Source organism: Malaclemys terrapin, chromosome 3, assembly GCF_027887155.1.
Source record: "Malaclemys terrapin pileata isolate rMalTer1 chromosome 3, rMalTer1.hap1, whole genome shotgun sequence".
In the NCBI taxonomy this organism is placed as follows: domain Eukaryota; kingdom Metazoa; phylum Chordata; order Testudines; family Emydidae; genus Malaclemys; species Malaclemys terrapin.
The window spans coordinates 46,679,372-46,701,675 of NC_071507.1; the positions used below are offsets into that span (position 1 = coordinate 46,679,372).

At 39.5% G+C, this 22,304-nt stretch overlaps 1 protein-coding gene across 1 annotated transcript in view; it reads right to left on the minus strand.

The window, feature by feature from the left end:
• USH2A (usherin) overlaps positions 1–22,304 on the minus strand; it is a 565,863-nt gene that overhangs the window by 431,924 nt on the left and 111,635 nt on the right. Inside the window, exons 15-19 of the mRNA XM_054021626.1 lie at positions 19,942–20,100; positions 17,858–18,352; positions 15,276–15,548; positions 12,282–12,439; positions 7,729–7,873 (exon numbers count right to left, since the gene is read on the minus strand). Of these exons, the coding sequence (XP_053877601.1) occupies positions 7,729–7,873; positions 12,282–12,439; positions 15,276–15,548; positions 17,858–18,352; positions 19,942–20,100 (1,230 nt within the window). The remainder of the gene's footprint in view (positions 1–7,728; positions 7,874–12,281; positions 12,440–15,275; positions 15,549–17,857; positions 18,353–19,941; positions 20,101–22,304) is intronic.

The following is a 22,304-nucleotide window of genomic DNA, read 5'->3' on the forward strand; positions in this document are numbered from 1 at the left end:
AATGCACTGTGTACATGCATTAAACACTGGCATGACACAATTTATTATTTGGTGATATATGGAATAGAAGCCTAGCCTTTCAGAAAGTCTTTGCTATAACATCAGTATTTAAAACTACAATGTCCTTGGTACTTGAGAATTCTCCTCCTTGCACACAGTGAGAACCTATTCTTAAGTCCAGACCCCCCAAAAAGCTGAAAATAAATCTGTAACATTGGCCTTCATGGTACTGTATGCTGAAATTAAAAATATTCAGGACTAAAAGATACAGTATATATTTTCCTAAAGGTGTCACTGTGGTACCTGTAGCTACTATGTTAAGATGAATTGACTATAATTTTACCTATTTAAATTTTTTTCAGTCACATTCTGTTAAGACACATCTGTCAAAATAATGAGCATACTGTATTTTAGTAGATTCAAAGTCACATTTTGGATATTTTAATTATGTAGTTTTAATGTCTTGCACTATAATACATATTTAATAAATTGTAAAGCTAAAACAGTATTTAAAAGCCTATGATTGCTGCATGCCATTGAGTAACAGAGGGCACCAAAAAGACCAGTAAAGACAGATGGTCCATATAGCTTATTTTAAAGTCATATATCCAAATACAGGTCATTACAAATAAGCCTTTCCTATGCATGTGAGCAAACATGCAAAAACGAAGTTGCTAAGTAAAGAGCAGTTAATTTTGTTTTTGTTTGAAATAATATCATTTTAGTTTTAGAATCTAAGACAGATGCCAGCATTTCACTCTGAACAGATGGTAATTCCATCTAATAGTGCATCTCTGTATTAGTAAGGTCTGTTGTGTATACAAACAGTAATAAACACTAGGTAAGGATCAAAATAAATTTTAATTGTTGACATTAAATTCTGGCAGCCACAGTTCTAAAGATGCAATATTCCTTTCTCAAGTCTGTCAGGTTTACTAATACAACTGCTAAAGCTTTTCCACGGACTGCCAGATTCCTGTCCCAATAAAAATGTGTTTACAGTCTGGCTACAAAACCTTTACCAGTCTACATACGTGTATATGTTTGAATAAATAATTCTCAGTGTATTACAGGTGGATGTTTCTGTACCCATCGGTATTAGTCTGCAATTAGCTATTTAAGGTTTTCAAGATGATTACAGGAGCAAGGTGTTACTCTTGTTTGTACTATTTACAATGAAGACATATAAATACTTAAACTTTTGATTGCTGTCCATTAGAGTTCATACTGTAGCACATACAAATCAGAGAAGTTATGAACTTCACAACCATTTTGGAGGTACAATTTTTTTTTTTTTGGTCACGGTGGCATGAGTCCTATTTGTCTCCAAATTTTGCCTATGAGTAAAACTATATGCAAAGCCAGACAGCTATCAGTTTCATCATTGCTATGGGTTATTTGGTTCACCGGACCCTGCAATTGCTGTAGCATTCCTGGTACAAGCTCTGCTTCCATATGCACTTCAAGCAGTATCAAATGTGTCAATAGTAAATGAGTGAAGCAATAGTACTTATGGCTTCTGACAATCATTTTAGACTTTTTCAGAAGAATCTTTTTAGTTTGTTTGTTTTTAAAGAAATTTTAATGAAAAAACAAATAAGAAAACATCCATAATGGGTATCAGGAGACCATTTAATAATATGTATTATAATCATATCTTAAAAATAGATGTAAAATACAGTATTTAAAAAAAAAACATGAAAAATATATTGCTTCCACCATATGGGACAACCAACGACTTACCAACCGATTTAAGATGCAGCATATTGAGCTGACCATATGTTACAGTGCTGTTGAATGGCTGAGTGATTCATGCCCGTCACATTCTAGTATATCAATTAAAGCTCCTTGAAGTCTGCATGATTTGTGTCTCTGTTATTAAACCCTGCTAATTCATCCCACTTACACATCTGTTATAAATCTCTAGGAGTGCTGCATGATTCATGGCAATCTGTGAGCATGGTACAGCAAATTCTTCTCCTTGTAATTAACAGTAAATTGTTTTACTGCCATGCAATGAATTTTTCAGTTATATTGCAAATGAACTCCTAAATGCACGGTTCTTTCCTAAGAACTGACTTATATCATTAGGCAATTAAAAAGTATTGCTTTGAACCAAAAGCTTTTAATCAAGAGAAATACAACTTACACATACCTTAAAAACCATGCAAATTTGACACACTGGCAAAAGAATAATGTGAGCTACTTTCTGAAGTGTAATGTTGGGTGAACAAACAAATAATTGGCTTCCGACTATTTTACCAAGACTCAAAGAGCAGTTTAACTACAGCTTGAGAACACTCAGAGAGACAAGTTTGAGCTGATACTGTTTATCTCAGAAGTTACTTAAAGTCATCTGTCATTACCAAATTTCTTAGATTACTTTACACTTCTCTAATTGTAAAACAGTGCCTTTATTCTTTAAATAAATAATCGGCTAATTAGCCAAGCTGAATCATCAGACGACTCAAATGTTGCTCAAGTGTTCTTGTCAAAGGTGAAGCAAATTCATTTCAGTTTTGCCTCTGCAACCTTCTGAAGAGGCTTTGATTTTTTTTTCCTTCTACATTCTTGGCAGCAGCCTCAAATTCATGAGTCCATACATCAAGTCAGTAGTTTAACAACAAATGAAATTAAATTCAAAGAAGGGAAACTAATTGAAGGACAGCAACGAAAGTGTTTGGTAATGTGCTTTTTAATATGGCATGCCATATTTGCATGATAATTTTTCCTTTTTAGCATGGAGCAGAAAGTGACTAGCTTAATGAGGGATTATTCAAGACAGGGAATGAACAAAATGCATTCATAACTGAGAACAAAGATTGTATTATGAAACAAAAACAGGCAACTGCCGAGAAGTAACTGGATGATTGGTTTATGCATTATGAATAAAAAGGTAGAAAAATATTTATATTAGTATTCACTAATGACTATATATACAAGATTGTTGTAATTAAAATTATAAATTAACATATTAAGAGAGCTTGTTTAATCACTTTGGGTCCTATTCGCAATGAAAAGACTTATGTACATGCATGCAAAACAATGTGTGTTTTCAGACCAGCAGCAAACAGCCTTCATATTTTACTTTTAATAGAGAGAGAGAGAGAGAGAGAGAGAGAGAAAGTTAATGCATGATTAATTACCAGCATAACGGGATATGGGTTGTTCTGAGACTTTTGCTTAGAATTGTGCAGAAAACCAATTTATGACAGGCATAAGCAAGTGATGCATTGCTAGTGCAAATGGAAAGTAGCTCTCCAAAAGAGTTTGCAGTGGACTTTTTTAATAAATGGATAAAAATGGACAAAATTACTTAGATTAAAAGGGTAATCAAAAAATAAAATGACATCCAGGAGCGTAAGACAGCCCAGACAGCCCATCCTCATCATTACCCCAGTAAACCCAGAGGCAACTCCAAAGCCACCAATATAACTGCTTGAGGAGTCTGCCAAGAAGCCAGATGCAGCTGCTGCTGGAAGAATATCTTCTACAAATTAGCTTCTGAACCCTGTAATTGCCATCAAAAGCAAAGGAGCAGTAATACAATGTGCTGGGGTGAATGGCAGCAATCAAAAGGGTGTGTTTTGGTATCTCTTTTAAAAACAAATGTTGTTAAATTTAAGTTTGAAAAAAATCTTACAAAAGGACAAATGAAAGACAAACGTAATTACAAAAAGTGAGTTCAGTCACACAGTAGTTAATGAAACAGCTGTATAGATTGTTTAAGTCACACTGACTATTTGATATGAGATCTGTAGGATAAGCAATTACTGTTCTCACACAGCTAATTCTATTCTGCTGAAATGTCACAAACCAAAAATGGGAGGGGCGGGGGAAGAAAGAGACAACTAGATGTCTCTGTGCCCTACAGAAAACTTTTGAGACCCTGAATGTTTTGCCTTTGAGAAATCTGCATTAAATATACAATGACACTGATTTGACCATAAACTGCTTTCAAAAAATGGACCATAGGTGCTGGAACTAGAGGTTCTAGGGGTGCTGCAACACCCACTGGCTTTAAGTGGTTTCCATTATATACAGGATTTACAGTTTGATTCATGGCTCTCAGCAACCCCACTATACAAATTGTTCCAGCACCTCTGAAATGAAGTAGAAATCCTTAATGATAAACATCTCTGAACTCATTTCAACATTCAGGAAGTGATGCAAATATTCCTAGTATTCTATGCAACTATATTTTTGAACCGCTTTCTTGTGACCAGATCCTCCCCTGGGGTAATTCGTATACCTCCAGTCTATGAAGCTAGGCCAATTACCTCCGCTGGGAATGTGATCCATAATGTAATGGTCTGAATTAAACACAAAATAGAAAAAAACTTTGAAAATAAAAAAAATAGTTGAAGATCCATCTCCAAGGGTAACTGTCCTGGGTGCCCCTCATGGCTTCAGAGTGGCCGTGCAAGCAGCCCCATGCCTTGAGTGCCCTCTTCCAGGCATTCACAGTTCCTTTTTCCCATGGGCCAATCATCTGCTTGCATTCTTCACCATATGTGAGAAGGCATCTCCTTCCTAGTGCTGCAGCAGGGCACAACAGGACCAGTGCTTTTGCCTCCGTTTCTCTTTTCTTCCATATCCTCCAGTAACTCCACACAAGCTTTCCACATATAAATAGCCTTTTGCAGGGTTAATTAGCAAAAAAGACTCTCCACCACAATCCAGATTTGTCCAGCACAGACCAAACAGTACACTCACTCTTTCAAGTCCCAATATATATCAACACATCAAGTACAGCACCTCTCACCCCCACCTCCCACCTCAGAACCTAGAGCTGGGGAGCGTCTCCATCCTGTTTGCTTACCAGGTCTGGTTTTAGAGACTTCAGCAAGCTCATCCCCCCATCATTTTCCAGTCTTCAGCTCTCTCCTGCTCTCCAGCTTAGAGAGCCAGAAGGTATCTCCCTCAACCCTCTCTGGCCATGGCTCTCTATCCTGGGGAAGTTCACAGGTAACTCAACAGCCTTCTGCTTTCACAAATCTGATCTGACTCCACTGCTCCCTACTTCAGGAGCATCCCCGCCCTGAAGGTTTCAGCCCAGCTCTGTTCCTTCTTCTGAGCTCTCACTACTTTCATTACTCTGGGTTCTGAGCTCTCTCTCTTTCTCTGAAATTCCCTGAGCAAGACTGCCAAAGTCCCACTGCCTCCAGTCCCTTGGGAGTCTACAGGGGAAAGAGGGCCTCCAAGGAGAAAGCCTTGAGAGGCAGTGCTCAATTAAAATAGCACAGAAGAATGTTGTTGTGGGTCCTGAAAAAGGAGAGATAAGGCAAAAGGGAAAATTCCCTGAGAGCTGTAGCCCATGGTGGGCTGAGGAACTCTTTTTGTGTTTTGCCTATGTTTGGAAAATAAAACTGTGCTTAGAAAGAGACTGTGGGGGGAGGAGGGGTTCTTCCACTCTGGTATCAATAAGAGATAATGGGCCAAATTCTATTCTCAAAAGTCAAAGGTCAATGGAAGCAGCATTTGGCTCTACCACAAGCTGTAACAAAACTCAAGGCTACTCTAAATTGCACTGGATTGTAACAGCCATAAGGGACTATTACACTGAAGCACACTTCAGCCACACCTCCTCCAGCAAGCTCCTTCTGCCAGAGGGCCAACAGGGAGTGGCACAGAGCCAGTGTTGCTGATTCTTTGCCAAATGGAGATTCCTTCACACTCAGGGAATCCTCACCTCCCCTTTCAAGGCAATTTTAATTCACCTTTGAACCACTGAATAGTGCAACAAGGACTTTGCATTGAGCAGGATCTGATCCACTATCCCTGCTATTGATGGGAATGGCATCTCCAAATCTGTCTGGTATTATTCTACCTTCTTATATTAACTTGAAGATTACAAAACCTGGAGGTTTTATTTAAAAAAAATAAATATATTTTAAATATTTTTTTTTAGAAATATTTTCTCCCAGGATGGAACTGTTGCAAATATAAACCTGTTATGGAAATAGTATTAGACACTTAACTGTAGGATTGCAAACAATTTGCTACAGTTACAAAAAATCTGAATGGTGAAAGAAAAAAATGGCATGCAAAATCCAAGTGTTTTGTCCTTTATATTTTAAAATTTATGAGCATAAAATCTGGGGAAATCAACATCAGTAGTACTGTTTCAACTGAGCAAATGCAATACGAGACCGAACCCTCCAATTCTCAAAGTGGTCACTCTCAAGATCTGCAAACGGTGAACAGAAAAATGCTATAATGTGAAAAGTCTAATAAATCCAGACCCGTCTGTTATTCTGTTTTGTATTCTCCTGTCTTCTTTAATGTGATAGGTCTCTAAGCTTAACACAACTGCGGAGGAGACAGTCATAAACAAGCTGTCAAGCTTAACCAAGCTATTCATTCTCAATCTTTGAATAAATATATACACGCAAGGTTGGATAATTTGTAATAACAACAAAGGGTCCTATGTAGGTCATATTGGTTTCTGGGGCTATTAGCCTTTGGAATCCCTTGGAACAGTGAGGTTCCTATGGTGCAGAGCTGTCCAGGCTGGCACTAATTTGATACTCCATTCCAGAGATGACAATTGGATGGTTGGGAATGATGGTGGAGAAGTAAAGTCATGCTTATATGGAATGGGTTCTTAAGACAGCCAAGTTTAAAATTTTAAGAGGCTGCAGCATGAAGAGATCAAAGAAATCTCCCTGGAGTCCTGAAACAGAGAAGAGACACCACCTCAGAGCCATCTCTGTCCATTCAAACTGAAGGCCTGAACAGTGAGGGAGTGGTATCCATTGTGAGAGAACAAATCATTTTCCCCATAACTGAAAACAGGTAGACAGGCAACCATGGAAGGGGAAAAGGGCACATTAAAAAGACTTTAAAAATATTCTATATAGCAAGGGTTCTCAATTTTTTTTTTCATATTATGGACCACATCACAATAGATAGCTCATTTTGGGGATCACCTCTCCTACTGTTCACCATTGCAAAGACCACCTCCTTCCCATTCATGATCCCATACGGCAGTTGCGTAACTGGAAATGGTAATATCGTGAAATTATTAATTTTTTTTTTTATGTAGCGCCGCAGCTGGAAATAAGGAGAGAGCAATGTGACCAGCCAACTCTCTGCACACCACCAGCAAGTGCTCCACAGATTTGGAACCGATGTTTACAGTACTGCATTTCTGTAACAGAGAACCTTCATAACCTGAATATTTTCAAATGGGCACACCCAAAATATGCATGTACATCAGTGTGTCCCTGACATAGGTACACAAATACTCACCACACACAAGCGAGTCAAAGTTTGAAAGTCCAGTTCATAAGAAAAGAATGCAATTCCCACTCGCGTATAAAGCCAAGCAGTTGCAAAAGTGCATATACACTTCCGCACGCCTTCATTTGAAAATCTGGCACATGAAGACTTATAAGAAGCAACTGATTTATCATCAGCTCTAATCAGCGTAAGAGCTAGGGATGGGCATGATATAAACAAACAGGAATAGGATAACTAAATAACTGACTTGTAATTGAGAGAGAAGCACATAAATCCTATCGCATTAGAGTATACTGTAAACCTGCATGTAAAACATTTTGTTTTGTTTCTAAACTGTCAAGGTAAACAAATTATAATTAAGCAAGTCACTTTATATTAACCCAACACCTATCCCTGTCACTGTGCATCAAACTATGATAATCTGTAATGGTACTCATTAGAAAGCTGCGTCAACTTTGTACATGGATCAGATTATTTCCTTACCAGCTGCTAAGGTTTGTCCCGCGCTTGGCTCACTGGTTACACATTCAATTCGATTGCAGAGAGTAATAGTGAAGTTGTACATTGTGTAGGGTTTTAATCCTGTCACTACATAGGACAGCTCATGAGCTTCAGCGATATACACAACCTGCAAGGCAAACAAATTGGGAGATGGTACTTAGTTAAATAATCTTTTAATTCCTGTTCATAGAGGATATGATCGCTAATAAGAAATTAGACTCTGAATTTGTAGATTCATGCATTTAAACATGGAAAGGTTTGCCAAGACCCATTAGTAGAAAAAGATTATTTTGGTGAATATCAACAAGGTAGGATTTAAATGATAATACTTCCATCACACTGTTTTATGAGGTAATAATCCAGTTCCTGGGTGGATAAATGAGGAGACATAGTTATTGCCTCGTAAAGCTGTGTGGTGGTGCTGGTATCACTGCAAACACTGTAGATTATGGATGACGAAGATGTCACCATTAAGTGATGAAATCCAAGCCTATCAATCTGATCATTGTGGAATAAGTGACATGAGCGGCACACATTCTGATGGGACCAGTCAATATTTACACAGCCAAAGAATTAGTAAGAAAAGACTTAAATTACTTTAATTTTGAGGTAAAATACCAAAGAGTTAGAGATAGGTGAACCTGAATAAGATTTTGTTGTTCAGATAAACTGTTTCAGATACTTGTTTCTCTAGAAATCTAAAGTCTCACAAAATTGGAACCCAGGAGGTCTAAAGCACTTTACACATAAGTATGTTACAATTTCAACAACCCCATGAGGCAGATAAGTATTACTGTCTCCATTTTACAGATAAGCAAATGGAGGCATAGAGACAGTACCATAAATTATATACTTACATCAGTGTCAGAAATAGAATGCAGGAGTTCTGGCTGCCATTCCCTTGCTCCCCAGCTAATAGACAACACTTCTTCACTCACTCTTTAGATTTTTAGTTCAATATTATTGACAAAATAATTAAAATTAAAAATCCAGTATTGTCAACCCCAAACATTTAAAAATTATGAGTAAGGCCTCCAAAAACTTGTGATTTTAAGATCTGGGGTTCTTTTTACTTGCCTTCTGTTTTTCAGGGTTCACATTTTCAACCAGAAGACTAGAAAAATACTATTTTAAAAATAAAAGCTGAGATTCTCACAAAATAAAATGACTCCAGGAACTGGGACTTCATGAAAAAAGAATATTGGGACAGTTCTGATAAAATTGCAAAAGTTGCAACACTGCAAATCATACATTTATATAGCACTTTTCATCCTGAAGGGTACCCAAAGTGCTCCATGAACTATGGATTGAATTCTAACCTACACTTACACACACACACACACACACACACACACACACACACACACTAGAAAAGCCATAGGACAGGGGAAAGTACATTACAGCTATTTTTCATTCCCATTTGTGGCTCCAAGCAAAAAGTTTCCATGCGCTGTAGGATTTCTGCAGATGGAATTGTAGTGGTATGTTCTGGGATGGGGCCTAGAAGTCATTGGAATATTCCATAGGCGCTGACACTGGGTGTTTCATGGCTGGCTCAGCACTCACCAGCTACCCTCCGATCAGCTCTTTCTGCCCCAGCGCCTCCCGTTGGGTGACCAGATGTCCTGATTTTATAGGGACAGTCCCGATACTTGGGGCTTTTTTTTTGTTTTTAAATATAGGCTCCTATTACCCCCCCACCCCATCCCGATTTTTCACACTTGCTATCTGGTCACCCTAGCCTCCTGCCTGCTGCCAATTCGCTGTTCGGCAGTAGGTGCTGGGGGTGGGGGGGAGGGAGAAGCAGGGCGGAAAGAGGCAGAGTGAGGTCTGGGCATGCTCGGGGGAGGGGACAGAGTGGAATTTGAAAGAGGCAGGGTGGGGCGAGGGTGGGGCTTTGGGGGAGGGGCGAAGTGGGGGTGGGGCCTCAGGGCAGAGCAAGGGTGGAGGACCCCTGGGAAAAGGAGAAAAAGTCAGTTCCTGTGGCATAGTCCAACAATGGCCAATTTACATGTTCCTCCCACACAGATTATTCTTGCTTTTAGCATAGTTCAGGAGCAGGAGTAACTGAAGGAGCTATCAGTAGTCATCTGTGAAGAAGAAAATCAAGGAAAGTGTGGGCCCCTTACTGAATGAGGGAGGCAACCTAGTGACCGAGGATGTGGAAAAAGCTAATGTACTCAATGATTTTTTTGCCTCTGTCTTCACGCATAAGGTCAGCTCCCAGATTGCTGCACTGGGCAGTACAGCATGGGGAGAAGGTGACCAGCCCTCTGTGGAGAAAGAAGTGGTTCGGGACTATTTAGAAAAACTGGACGTGCACAAGTCCATGGGGCCGGATGCGCTGCATCCGAGGGTGCTAAAGGAGTTGGCGGGTGAGATTGCAGAGCCATTAGCCATTATTTTTGAAAACTCATGGCGATCGGGGGAGGTCCCAGATGACTGGAAAAAGGCTAATGTAGTGCCCATCTTTAAAAAAGGGAAGAAGGAGGATCCGGGGAACTACAGGCCAGTCAGCCTCACCTCAGTCCCTGGAAAAATCATGGAGCAGGTCCTCAAGAAATCAATTATGAAACATTTAGAGGAGAGGAAAGTGATCAGGAACAGTCAGCATGGATTCACGAAGGGGAAGTCGTGCCTGACTAACCTAATTGCCTTCTATGATGAGATAACTGGCTCTGTGGATGAGGGGAAAGCAGTGGATGTGTTATTCCTTGACTTTAGCAAAGCTTTTGATATGGTCTCCCACAGTATTCTTGCCGCTAAGTTAAAGAAGTATGGGCTGGATGAATGGACTGTAAGGTGGACAGAAAGCTGGCTAGATCGTCGGGCTCAACGGGTAGTGATCAATGGCTCCATGTCTAGTTGGCAGCCGGTTTCAAGCGGAGTGCCCCAAGGGTCGGTCCTGGGGCCAGTTTTGTTTAATATCTTTATTAATGATCTGGAGGATGGTGTGGACTGCACTCTCAGCAAGTTTGCAGATGACACTAAACTAGGAGGCGTGGTAGATACACTAGAGGGTAGGGATCGGATACAGAGGGACCTAGACAAATTAGAGGATTGGGCCGAAAAAAACCTGATGAGGTTCAACAAGGACAAGTGCAGAGTCCTGCACTTAGGATGGAAGAATCCCATGCACTGCTACAGACTAGGGACCGAATGGCTAGGTAGCAGTTCTGCAGAAAAGGACCTAGGGGTCACAGTGGACGAGAAGCTGGATATGAGTCAACAATGTGCTCTTGTTGCCAAGAAGGCTAACGGCATTTTGTGCTGTATAAGTAGGGGCATTGCCAGCAGATCGAGGAACGTAATCGTTCCCCTTTATTCGACATTGGTGAGGTCTCATCTGGAATACTGTGTCCAGTTTTGGTCCCCACACTACAAGAAGGATGTGGAAAAATTGGAAAGAGTCCAGCGGAGGGCAACAAAAATGATTAGAGTCTGGAGCACATGACTTATGAGGAGAGACTGAGGGAACTGGAATTGTTTAGTCTCCAGAAGAGAAGAATGAGGGGGGATTTGATAGCAGCCTTCAACTACCTGAAGGGGGGTTCCAAAGAGGATGGAGCTCGGCTGTTCTCAGTGGTGGCAGATGACAGAACAAGGAGCAATGGTCTCAAGTTGCAGTGGGGGAGGTCCAGGTTGGATATCAGGAAAAACTATTTCACTAGGAGGGTGGTGAAACACTGGAATGCGTTACCTAGGGAGGTGGTGGAGTCTCCTTCCTTGGAGGTTTTTAAGGCCCGGCTTGACAAAGCCCTGGCTGGGATGATTTAGCTGGGAATTGGTCCTGCTTTGAGCAGGGGATTGGACTAGATGACCTCTTGAGGTCCCTTCCAACCCTGATATTCTATGATTCTATGTGTAAGGCAGTATTGCCAGCTCCAATAATTCAAAAATCACCTGTCAGCACCCCAAAATCATGAGATTTATTTTTTAAAATATCACGATTTTTAGCCACTGCTCTTGCATTTTTTTTTTATTTGCCTTTTGAACCTTTGGGGATCATGTTTTCAAACTTTTCCCAGAAACCACAAGGGTCACCAAAAACAAAGGCTGAAATTCTTTCCCTGACTCCAAAAGGGAAAGCTTTAAAAAACAACAAGGTTCAATAAAACAGAGAGATGTCAACACTGGCAAGGGGATAGAGGGACTGTGCATGGATTGCACATATTGCTGGGTGCCCTCAGGGCACATATATATGCCGCTTTTACAGAATCAACATATGCACAGCTTGAGGGTATTTACACAATTCACCTGAATTGGCTCTTCATATCTAGGCATCTCTTTCCCCTCCACTGAAATACAGCTCTCTTCAGGGGTACAATTCAACACCTATTTAAGCAATGCACACAACATTACAGAAAATGAAAAGCATGCCATAAACTGCTGGGTGAGGAAATTAGGTAAGCAGAATGTACAGTAAATAGGCAAATAAAAATTTTGCTAAGACACCAAGGCTGATACTATTTTTTTTCTTCTGTATAACATCCATATATTAGCAAACAATGACAACAGATTGATAACAACAATACCTGGGAAAATACTGGCAACATGTTTTGTGTGGTAATTACATTGATGCTGTATCCCATCACTTCTCCTCTTGCTACATTATCTTGTGGCTTTTCCCAAGATACATTGAGAGAATACGGTGAAAGAGGGAATACTGATGGAGATGGCATGAATACAGGAGCTAAAAACAAATGTGCTAATTTACCATAAAATAAATGAACAACATGTGTCATGCAAGTTTTCTTACTGTATTTGTAAAATGCCATCTGTTAGAGACTATAAAATGTCTTTTCGCATCCAATTCCTTAATAAGCACCTTGTAAAAAAATTAATTTTCAGGTTGAAATGGAATTTTATATTGTTTTAAATATTAAATAAAAAGGCAAAAAATAATCACCTATGCAAAATAAAACCTTGATTTTATAATGCACATGTTTTTAAAGAAGTACTAACCACCACTTAGCTACTAAACACCTTTTTTGGCAGATATAGGTAGGAAGTACATAGATGAAAAGCTCTCAGATGCAAAATTTTCATGTGATCTGGAAAAAACCTGATAAAAGCAATGATTGTTCAATGCTTAATCACCTTAAAAGCTATTTTGTTTGCTGGGCAGGTTTGAAATTAACACATCTCTCACTTCTTATAGAGGAATGCTCCTGTCTTGGATAATAAAACCTTTAAAAGCACTGTCTGCGCTGTAGTAAAAGCCCCACCTTCTCACTTTGTAATGATAGAATCCCAACTCAGAGTGCCTCTTATGTACAAACACTGTACTAATGGACCTCTTCCCAAGAGAAAATTTGACACTTTTGTGATATATGCTATTTAAAAACTGAGAAGCAGAAAGAAATTCTAAAAGGGGTTTTAGCCTAGCCTCCCATTTTGTGGAAGCAAATAACTGAGGACATGATTTTCGAGGCACCAGCAAATGCGAGCATCACTCATGAGTAGGGCTCCATGTCTGTCATGGAGGTCACGGAAATCACAGTTTCCGTGACTTTCTGCAACCTCCGTGACTTCTGCAGGGGCCAGTGTGGTTGACCACAGGGCCTCCCAAGCAGCTGGGTCAACTGTTCAGATAGCCCCCGGGGACAGCCACACCAACCGCTGCTCTGGCGGCCCTGGCTAGCCATCCCCAGCCGGCCAGAGCAGCCATGGTCCCCGGCAGCTGGCGTCGCTGGTCCTGGGTGCATGCCCCTCCCCGCAGCAGCCGCCCCGTTCTGCTCCACCAGCACCCCACCCCAAGATTTAATCACAGGTATAAGTAACGGGCAGGTCATGGACTATGAATTTTTGTTTATTGCCCATGACCAGTCTATGACTTACTAAAAATACCTGTGACTAAATCGTAGCCTTACTGATATTGATGAGACATTTAACCACTGAAATCTGAGCTCTATCAGATAGGAAATGCCAGAATTGTCAGGAGAGCTCAGCTCCAGCTTAGGCAAGAAAATAAGTAGCCTTATTATCAGAAGAGCTCAGTATGTTGAGTACTGAACTCTTTTGAAAATCTGGCCATAGGTGTCACAACTCCAGCTGTTATGTGCAGAGTACTTTTGAAAATCTGGTCCCTACTTAGGTGCCTGGCCCTTATTTAGTGCATGAGAGCAGAGCTCTTTTAAAAATCTAGCCCCACTTGTGAGTGCTGAGTTCTTGAAAATATGGACCTGAACCTTTTTGAAAAACCTAGCTGTAAATGCAAACTAAGCCCCTGATACTCGATCATAAGCCAGTTCATTTATAAGCCAACCCCGCCAAGTTGGATAAGTACAAACGGAAACATTTTATAACCCATTCATAAGCCGACCCCATAATTCAGGGGTCAGCAAACTTTGGCTCCTGGGCCATCAGGATAAGCTGCTGGTGGGCAGAGATGGTTTGTTTACTGCGAGCGTCTGCAGGCACGGAGGTAAACCTAAGTAAACAAAATGTCTCAGCGCACCAGCTGCTTACCCTGATGGGCTGAGACAGCAACTGTTGGGGAAATTTTTTTAGGGGGGAGAAACTGGGAGTCAGGGGAGTAACCCCTGGGACCACCCCCCACATGACCCCACCCCTAGCCCGGGACCCCTACACTCTGCCCATCCCATCCCTTCCCACTTTATCTGGGGAGGATGTCTCTGGCCTGGCTGGAGCTGCTCCAGCAGGCTGGGCAGCGGAGCTGCAGCCTGCTCCAGCAGGCCAGACCGGGCGGCATGGCAGCAGCATGTTCCAGCGGGCCGGGCAGCGTTGCCCCAGCCTGCTCTGGGGGGTGGGGCCAAGAGGCACGGTTGCAGCCTGCCAGCCCCGGAGCAGCAGCTGCTTCGGAGGCTGGGGGGAGAGCAGCATGGCCAGAAGCGGAGAGACTCTGTCCTTGCCTCTTCCCTTCTGGCTCTGCTGCCTCTCCTTGCTCCCTCTGTTTGGGCTGTGTCCCACTTCTCCCTTTCTATACCCATTCATAAGCCGACCCCCTTCTCTGGTGCTTCCTATTTTTACTAAAAAAAATGCGACTTATGAACGAGTATATACGGTAATTTAAGCATGTATTTAAAGTTAGGCTCATGCTTAAGCATCTTTCCTGAATAAGGACTTAAATGATATTCATTGCATCCACATTTATTTCTTCCCCCAAAATTGCAAGTGCTACAGAATCTGAGTTTGTTGACCTTCAAGGCTCACCTCAAGCCCTACCTATTCTCCCAGGTTTTCAGGAAAAAAGGTGAGTTAATGAGGGTTTGCTTGAAGAAGGTATACACAATGATGGGGGAAACTACATAAAATTCAAATAACAAAATCTTATTACTCTTACGTTTGGTTATCATATGGTCTTAGATGTTTGTTGCAGTGTGATTGTGATTTTTTTCTTCCATCATCATTTTACTCATGCTAAATTTCGAGCAAATTTAAGTGAGTTTTGGATAAATAAGATGAGCAGAATTTGGCCCTATATGGCTATTTACTTAACATAAAAGCTCTCTCTTTTAAATACACTCTAGGTTTTTAAAAATGAGTTGATATGAACTAATACTTACCTCCTTCTCCAGTTCTTCCTGATATCCAGTCTGAAAATATGCTACCAGCCATGTTTACGGCTAAAACACAAAACTCATACTCTGTGAATGGCTCAAGATCAGTAATTGTGGTGCTGGTCTGAGGTGGCATTAATGCGTTTTCATTAGCAGACTCCATAATTGGCTGAGGACTGAGCCATCCACTGCTTTGGAAGATGCGACTTTCAGGAGGAATACGACTTCCATCTGATCGTAATGCTCCTCTCATATAGATTTCATACCTTATGATTATACCTAGAAATAACAGTGAGTAAACAATAGTAATTTATTGCAAATTGTTATTCATCTTCCAATTAAAATATCAATAAAAAATATTTTAAAAACTATTAACCTAGCAATAGAGCCCATAGAAAATATAATGCACGGAAAGGTGTAATTTTAATTGCTATAAAAGTTCACTTAGCTAGGGATATTTTTCCCCTTAATTTGTTGTTATTCTGTCACAACTTTTGTTGTGGTTGTTATTTGATTAAACACATAATTTTTGCACTTGAAAAAAATCTTAGGTTGGACTATTATAATTTGATTTGTTATGCTTTTTCTCTAAGGATAGATAAAAGATTGTTCTAGAGAGTTCCTACATGGATACTCTAGTAGTATAGCATAATAGTATTTTCAAAGGAACAAGTGTTTGTGCAATGGGCAGATCATTATTTAAGTGGCAGCAATGGGCAATGCCTTTAAAATAAGGTGTGATGGGATACTGTTTTTTGCCAATTTTCCATCAAAGGGAATCTATAACTAGGTGGCAAGATCTCAATGGTCAGGAAACAGCAGTTGGACTTAGATACAGCACATTACTTAAGTGCATGCCTAATTTTGAGCGCACAAGTAGGCCCATTAACCTCACATGCTTCAAATTAGGCATGTACTTAAGCACCTTCCTGAACTGAGGCCTGAGAGAGCAAAAAAATGTAAATATTTAAGAGGAGACATCTGAGAGACCAAGAACATCAGCACAGCCAGACGTTAATAAGCATCACAGTGGATAAATATCTGGAGCCAAATTTATGGACTTCAAGGAACTGAATAACTATAATTGGTGGTGGTAGAGGCGGGGGGGGGGGGAGAGACAGGACGACAACTTGTCCCTTTGTCTTTTTGACAGACAGAAAGATTTGACCAGGCATCAAAGGAAATGAAATAGCATTGTTCACAACTGCCTAGTCTTGCAAGTACATGTAAGTGAAGGTAATTTTAAGCTACAGATAATTAAATTACATTGGGACCTTGTTATTTTCTGTGTCATTCTTAGAGAAAAGTCACACTATCTAGTATTAAGTTAAATAAAAAAATGCATACATAGGAATTATTACCTTCCCCAATATAAAATATCATTGAATTTTAGAAAATACTAAGCATATGATATTAGCATTGAAGAGTTGTTCCTGCTATGCATGCCCCTAATACTGCTGTACTCTACCAGAGGCACAGTTAACAGCAGCCTCTGTGGGCCAAAAAGTAGTGACCTATTTACACTATACCAGACAGGGGGTCTTACCACTCATTTGCTCTAACACTGAGTTTTCTGACAAACAAAATTAAGTGCTTCTTCCATCAGCAGTTGCTGGGAGAAGTGAGAATGGAATCCAGGAGCTGACATTGATTGCATCATCTATCATAGGCTTACAGATCAGGGAGTGGCAACCACCAAATATAACTATGAAGCATATACTGTAAGGATCAAGAGACTAGTGTTGACACGAGCTAACACTCCAGTGCCTGTAGTCATAATAATTGCAGCCCTAAGCATACAGAAACATTCCGGTGTAAGCTAATTTCTTGACTCTCGCTAAATTAGGAAGAAAACATCCTCACAGAAAGTGGGAACTGAGACCTGTGCACCACTTTTGTGTACACAAATGCTCTTTCCTGACGTATCTGTGAGGTTTGCCATGCAAACGTTACCAGTGTGATTTACAAGAGTCCCACAAAAATTTGGCCCATAGACTGCAAGATAAAATAGTAAACAGCAGAATGGAGTGCTTCACAGTGTCTTCCTTACAAAAGTTGGTGCTTCCACATACAAAAACTAAAACCAAGATAGGCCCATAACACTTGGAGATTATCAAATCTGTAACAAAACTAGCTTAATAACAGCATGAGCTGCCATATATGCCTCATGGTTTAAAAAACAGATTCTCCCTGTTAATTCTCTTAGTTTGTTAATCCTTTTACTTACTGATCTAGTAGATACAGCAATGGTCACTGCATCTGTGTGAACTAATTGGTGAGAAAAAAATGGATTTTACAGTAAACCTTTAATTGTAAATATCATTCTTGTTGAGGCAGATGTCACTAAGTGGTAAATCCTGGTCCCATTGCAGTCACTTGGAATTTTGCACTCCAATGGAATCAAGACTTGACTCTAAGAGACTACACAATAGTATCAGACAACTGATAATATTAAGAGATAGTTGAACTGATATTTTTGTCTAATGCTTGTCTCCCACTGACCTGGAAAACATGAACAGATTTAGATAAAATACTGCTTTTTCCATTGCTGAATCTCAGTTTAAGAAACTAAGCCTATTAAGACTTACCATTTGGTTTTGTAGGTGGAGACCATTTTAGAGTGAGCTCTGTAGCGCTGATGTTTTGTATCTCAGGAAAACGTTGTCCCTCCGGAGGGGCCTGTGCAGTAATTATTGTCAATGGCGGGCTCTGCAAACAGCCTCCACTGGTACATGCTTGAACACCAAAAATGTACTTTGTAAACGGAACCAGATTCCGAATAATTGTAGAGGTTTCTAAACCTTCATATTGGCCACAAGGCTGAAGATCAACTGAATAAGTACACGTCAAAACGTATTTTTCTATAGGCCCAGAATCGTTTGATGGGGTTGTCCAGTTAAAGGAAATGGTGTGTGGGCCAACAGGAAAAATTATATTTAAATGTAGGTTTCCTTTAGGTGTCCCTGATTTTGTTCTGTACATCACTGCTGCGCTCCTTGTAGAACCATGAACATTGCTGACCTTGAGGTAATAGGAATAGAAGGTATAAGGGAACAAAGTGGTGTCATTGAAGCTCTGAGTACCTAGAACAAACATAAGAAGAAAATTATGTTCCACATGTCAAACACCTAGAAACCTGTCTTGAATTTGTTGCTTTTTATGCAAGTTTTGAAAGGCCACAGTATCCACATAGGAAAAGATCAAGTATTAAAAATTTAAAATATTCTGTTATCAAGTAGTCTTCCCAACCCCAGGGTATCAGAGGAGTGGGAGAAAGGGGAAAGAGAAAAGTCAAGGCCCAAGAATAGGATTTTCATCTGCATCCTGATGATGCTAGTTTCCTGTTTTCATTTTGTCTGAAAGGGAAAAAAAAAACAGAAAGAGTCTTTCCCTTCCCCTTTATATTTCTACATGGTCAAGTCCAATGAACTATGATTTGGAATCTTAAAATAGATTTGGGTATTATTCCATATTTTATAGCAAGCATTCTGTTTTATCTTTAAGATGGAGATTGCGATCTCCTGAGTGTTCCCTTCTTCCAACAGCAAAGCTAGTAGAGGGCTTAAATAAAAAAAAATCACTCTAATGAGGTACTCTGTAATCCTATCAGCCAAATCATCAGGTCAAGTTAGAAGATTATTGTTAATTTTCCTTGAAAAGTTCAATGCTTCCACAACTGTAATTTCAAACTCTCATTTAGTAATAAGATCTGTATTCATTCAGTTGCACTTAAGTGGCATTTCCTGTGTGTACTATAGATGCCCCACTCCCCCTGCCCTGACACACACAGTCTAAAAATAAAGTAATAAACATCCAAATATTATTAGAAAACAAATTTCTGACAGCATTAACAAATTGTTCTTACTGTTGAAATGCCATGAAGATGATTTTCACATCATTAATTAGAGTGAGTGCCAGGAAATGTCAGCAATGTAATTTTTTTAACCAAATAGAAAATAATGGTTTTGTTAAATAGGAGTATATCAATGTCTGATTATCCAAGTAGTGAATATTTAGGGTTTTTAAAGCAGCTTCTTAAATATATCAGTGGAATCATGAAATAGCGTCTTCATCTTGCACTCTGTTCTTAAACAGATTACATGGTATGATATTATGAACATGAACAAAATATATTGAACTTTACTTGTGAAAGGATTCAACTTAAATTCTAAGTTTTCATTTTTTGCTAGGAAATGAAGCAAATGAAAATCTATCATATGATTCCTCAACTTTGCAGTCATTTCTATTTCTCTCACCATATTCATCGAATCCCTTATATACACGTAACATACTTTCATCTTTGATTGTAATACTGCTGAACACAGTCATAGTGTTTACATGTAAGGTACACAATGTAACCAAGTCTGATAAGTACTTAAACATAGTATATCAGAATTAAAAATAATGAGGGACTATACGGCTCAAGCATTTTTAACAGATCTCAGATTAGCCACTGAACAACTGAGGCACTCAAATTCAGTAATCATTTTTGAAAATTTAATCAGATGTTTCTTTCCAAAGAAATCGAGCAGTGTGGAACCTTAGCCAAGTAGTAGGAAAAACTGAATACTGAAAAACCTTATAGAACAAATGACAGGAACCTGAGATAACAATTGGAAAAAATATAATTTTTATATATATGTCAAACACTGCTGTCTTCATTAACACTCACTATAAGGATAGTGGTCTTCCGTTGTATAAATTTCAGTCTCATCTCTATATAGTCCGTAAGTAAGCCAGTTGGAATTTGGAGAATCAGGTGGGTTCCATGAAAGATAGATAACAGAAGAATTTAGAATTTCTCCTCTGGGTGGAGGTTGCTGGGATGGAGCTAAAGGACAATTTTTTAAAAAAGAACATTTTTAAAACCAAGCTCATCAATAAACATACGAATAAATAGAAGTGAAATCTTTAGGATAAAAGTTGTTTTGACACAAAAAACTGTCATGTGGACATATGGTCAATAGAACATTAATAAACAAAGCTAATGCATCAGAACTACTCTGCAACAAAGCTTTTTATCTAACTACATAAAACAAAATTTGTACATCAAAGCAGGAGCCTAAATACATTTAGAAAACCCACAGAAGTTAAACATCAGTATTACCACAGTTTTTTAAAAGCTCCTTTTTCTTTGTTTCTTTTGTTTTTAGGAAATTATCAAAAGATGGATCGTATTTCTCTATGTACATTATTAATTTAAAGTTTGCCATCATCTGTTGCATTTTCAGAAGGTTCGTTTCCATTCAACTTATCTCAATGGCCACATAGCTTCATCTAAGAAAGCAGAAGAGAAAAATCTTACCTCTGTGCATCATAAGGCTGCAAGAGACCAATCCTGATGGGCTTGATTCTGATCTCCCTTACACAAGTTTTACACCAATATTAACTACATAAATTTCAATGGATTTACCCCCTGAATTACACTAGTATCAACAAACAGAGGCCTGAGGGGTGCAAGACAAGGCCCAGTATGTTCTAGTTACCATCCTCTTTACAGCACAAGTAAATTATCAGATTACAGTTTATTAGAGGATAGCCAGTTATCTCAGTGCAAGGCATATTTAGGTCTTGGTCTATTATCAAAGAGCAAAATTCCCTCTGTTTTTTTTTTCTGTGATCCAAATGAATGACCACAGTCCTTTCTGAGTGCTGGTGGTGTTGTTGTTGCTCAGTAAAATATTCTTAAATGAATTTTTATTAACATTTTTGATAAAATAGATATAATGTATAAGCCAGAACACATAAGGCCAATCTCCTAAGTAGGCACTACCCCTCCCTCTGCTTTCCAGAACAGAGGGGGAATGTGTTTGCCACTTTTCTGGCCCTAGCAATCTTTGGGGACCTAGCCATCTATAAGGAAAGCTCCATGAATCTAGGACCATCCTGGGTGTGGAGGTTAAATATCTTCCCTATTCTATGGGCCAAAGAGCACACTGTGGGAACCACATTACAATTCAAAACTTGTGGCATTTCATGGACCTTTGGCCTCTAGTTGTGTTAACATCATATATAGCGGTTTGCTGAAGATGTCCAATTCTCTCTCTCTCTCTCCAATATATATATATATATATTGGAGAGAGAGAGAGAGAGAGAGATCTGCTTCGCCAAACCAGTTTTTTTTTTATATGAGGATTTGACTTCCACAAATAAGACTTGTGAAGAATGATGGCACCATGAATAGCACAAGAGTCTTCAACACACAACTAAAACATGAGCTAAATGCAGAAATAACACGGAACATATTGTTAGTGTTCCTCAGGGTGTGGAAATTGCAAAAATCTGCATCTTTTTCTTGGAAAAGGTATCCTTGGTACTATTCTTGCTTTTAGGTTCAACAAGGATTAGAGGGAGAGATTGTCAAGAGCACCTAAAGAGTTTAGGAGCAGGAGGCCAATTGAAAGTCAAAAGAACTTGCACTCCCAAATCGTTCAGGCACCTTTGAAAGTTTCCCCCACAATATAGCTATATTGTTAACCTATCAAGACATGCACTGTCCAACTGAGTAACCACATGAATTTATTAGGTTAACCTGGATTCTCTCTTGCCCTGGTTTGTTACTCTTATTTGTTGTAGCCTGTGTTATAGTTAGACTATAAGCTCTTTGGGGGAAGGAACATGCCTTTCTGTTGTTGTTCATCCTCCCAAAATAAGTTTCTCTCCAGTAGAATGTTATTTGGACACTGATAGTGCCTTACATTTGTCTCTGCTTACAAAGATTTATGTGGGTGGTGCACTTACTAATATGATAGCTGTCAGTAAAATGCTAAATTACGATGAGGAGTAATCACAAATGATGTACCACTTAAAATACAGAATTTCCATTTTGGAACATTCATTGTACTGGAAGTACTGAACATCTGGACACATCATTTTTATATGGTTCTGATTAATGAGTGTGAATTCATTGTCTTGCCACAGATCACTAGATTTGCACAAGACTGAGCAGATAGAGAATAGCATTTACAAGGCTAGGCATTAATCTAGAGGGGCAAAGCCCCAAAACTGGTGACAACAATTAGAAACTACAAGAAT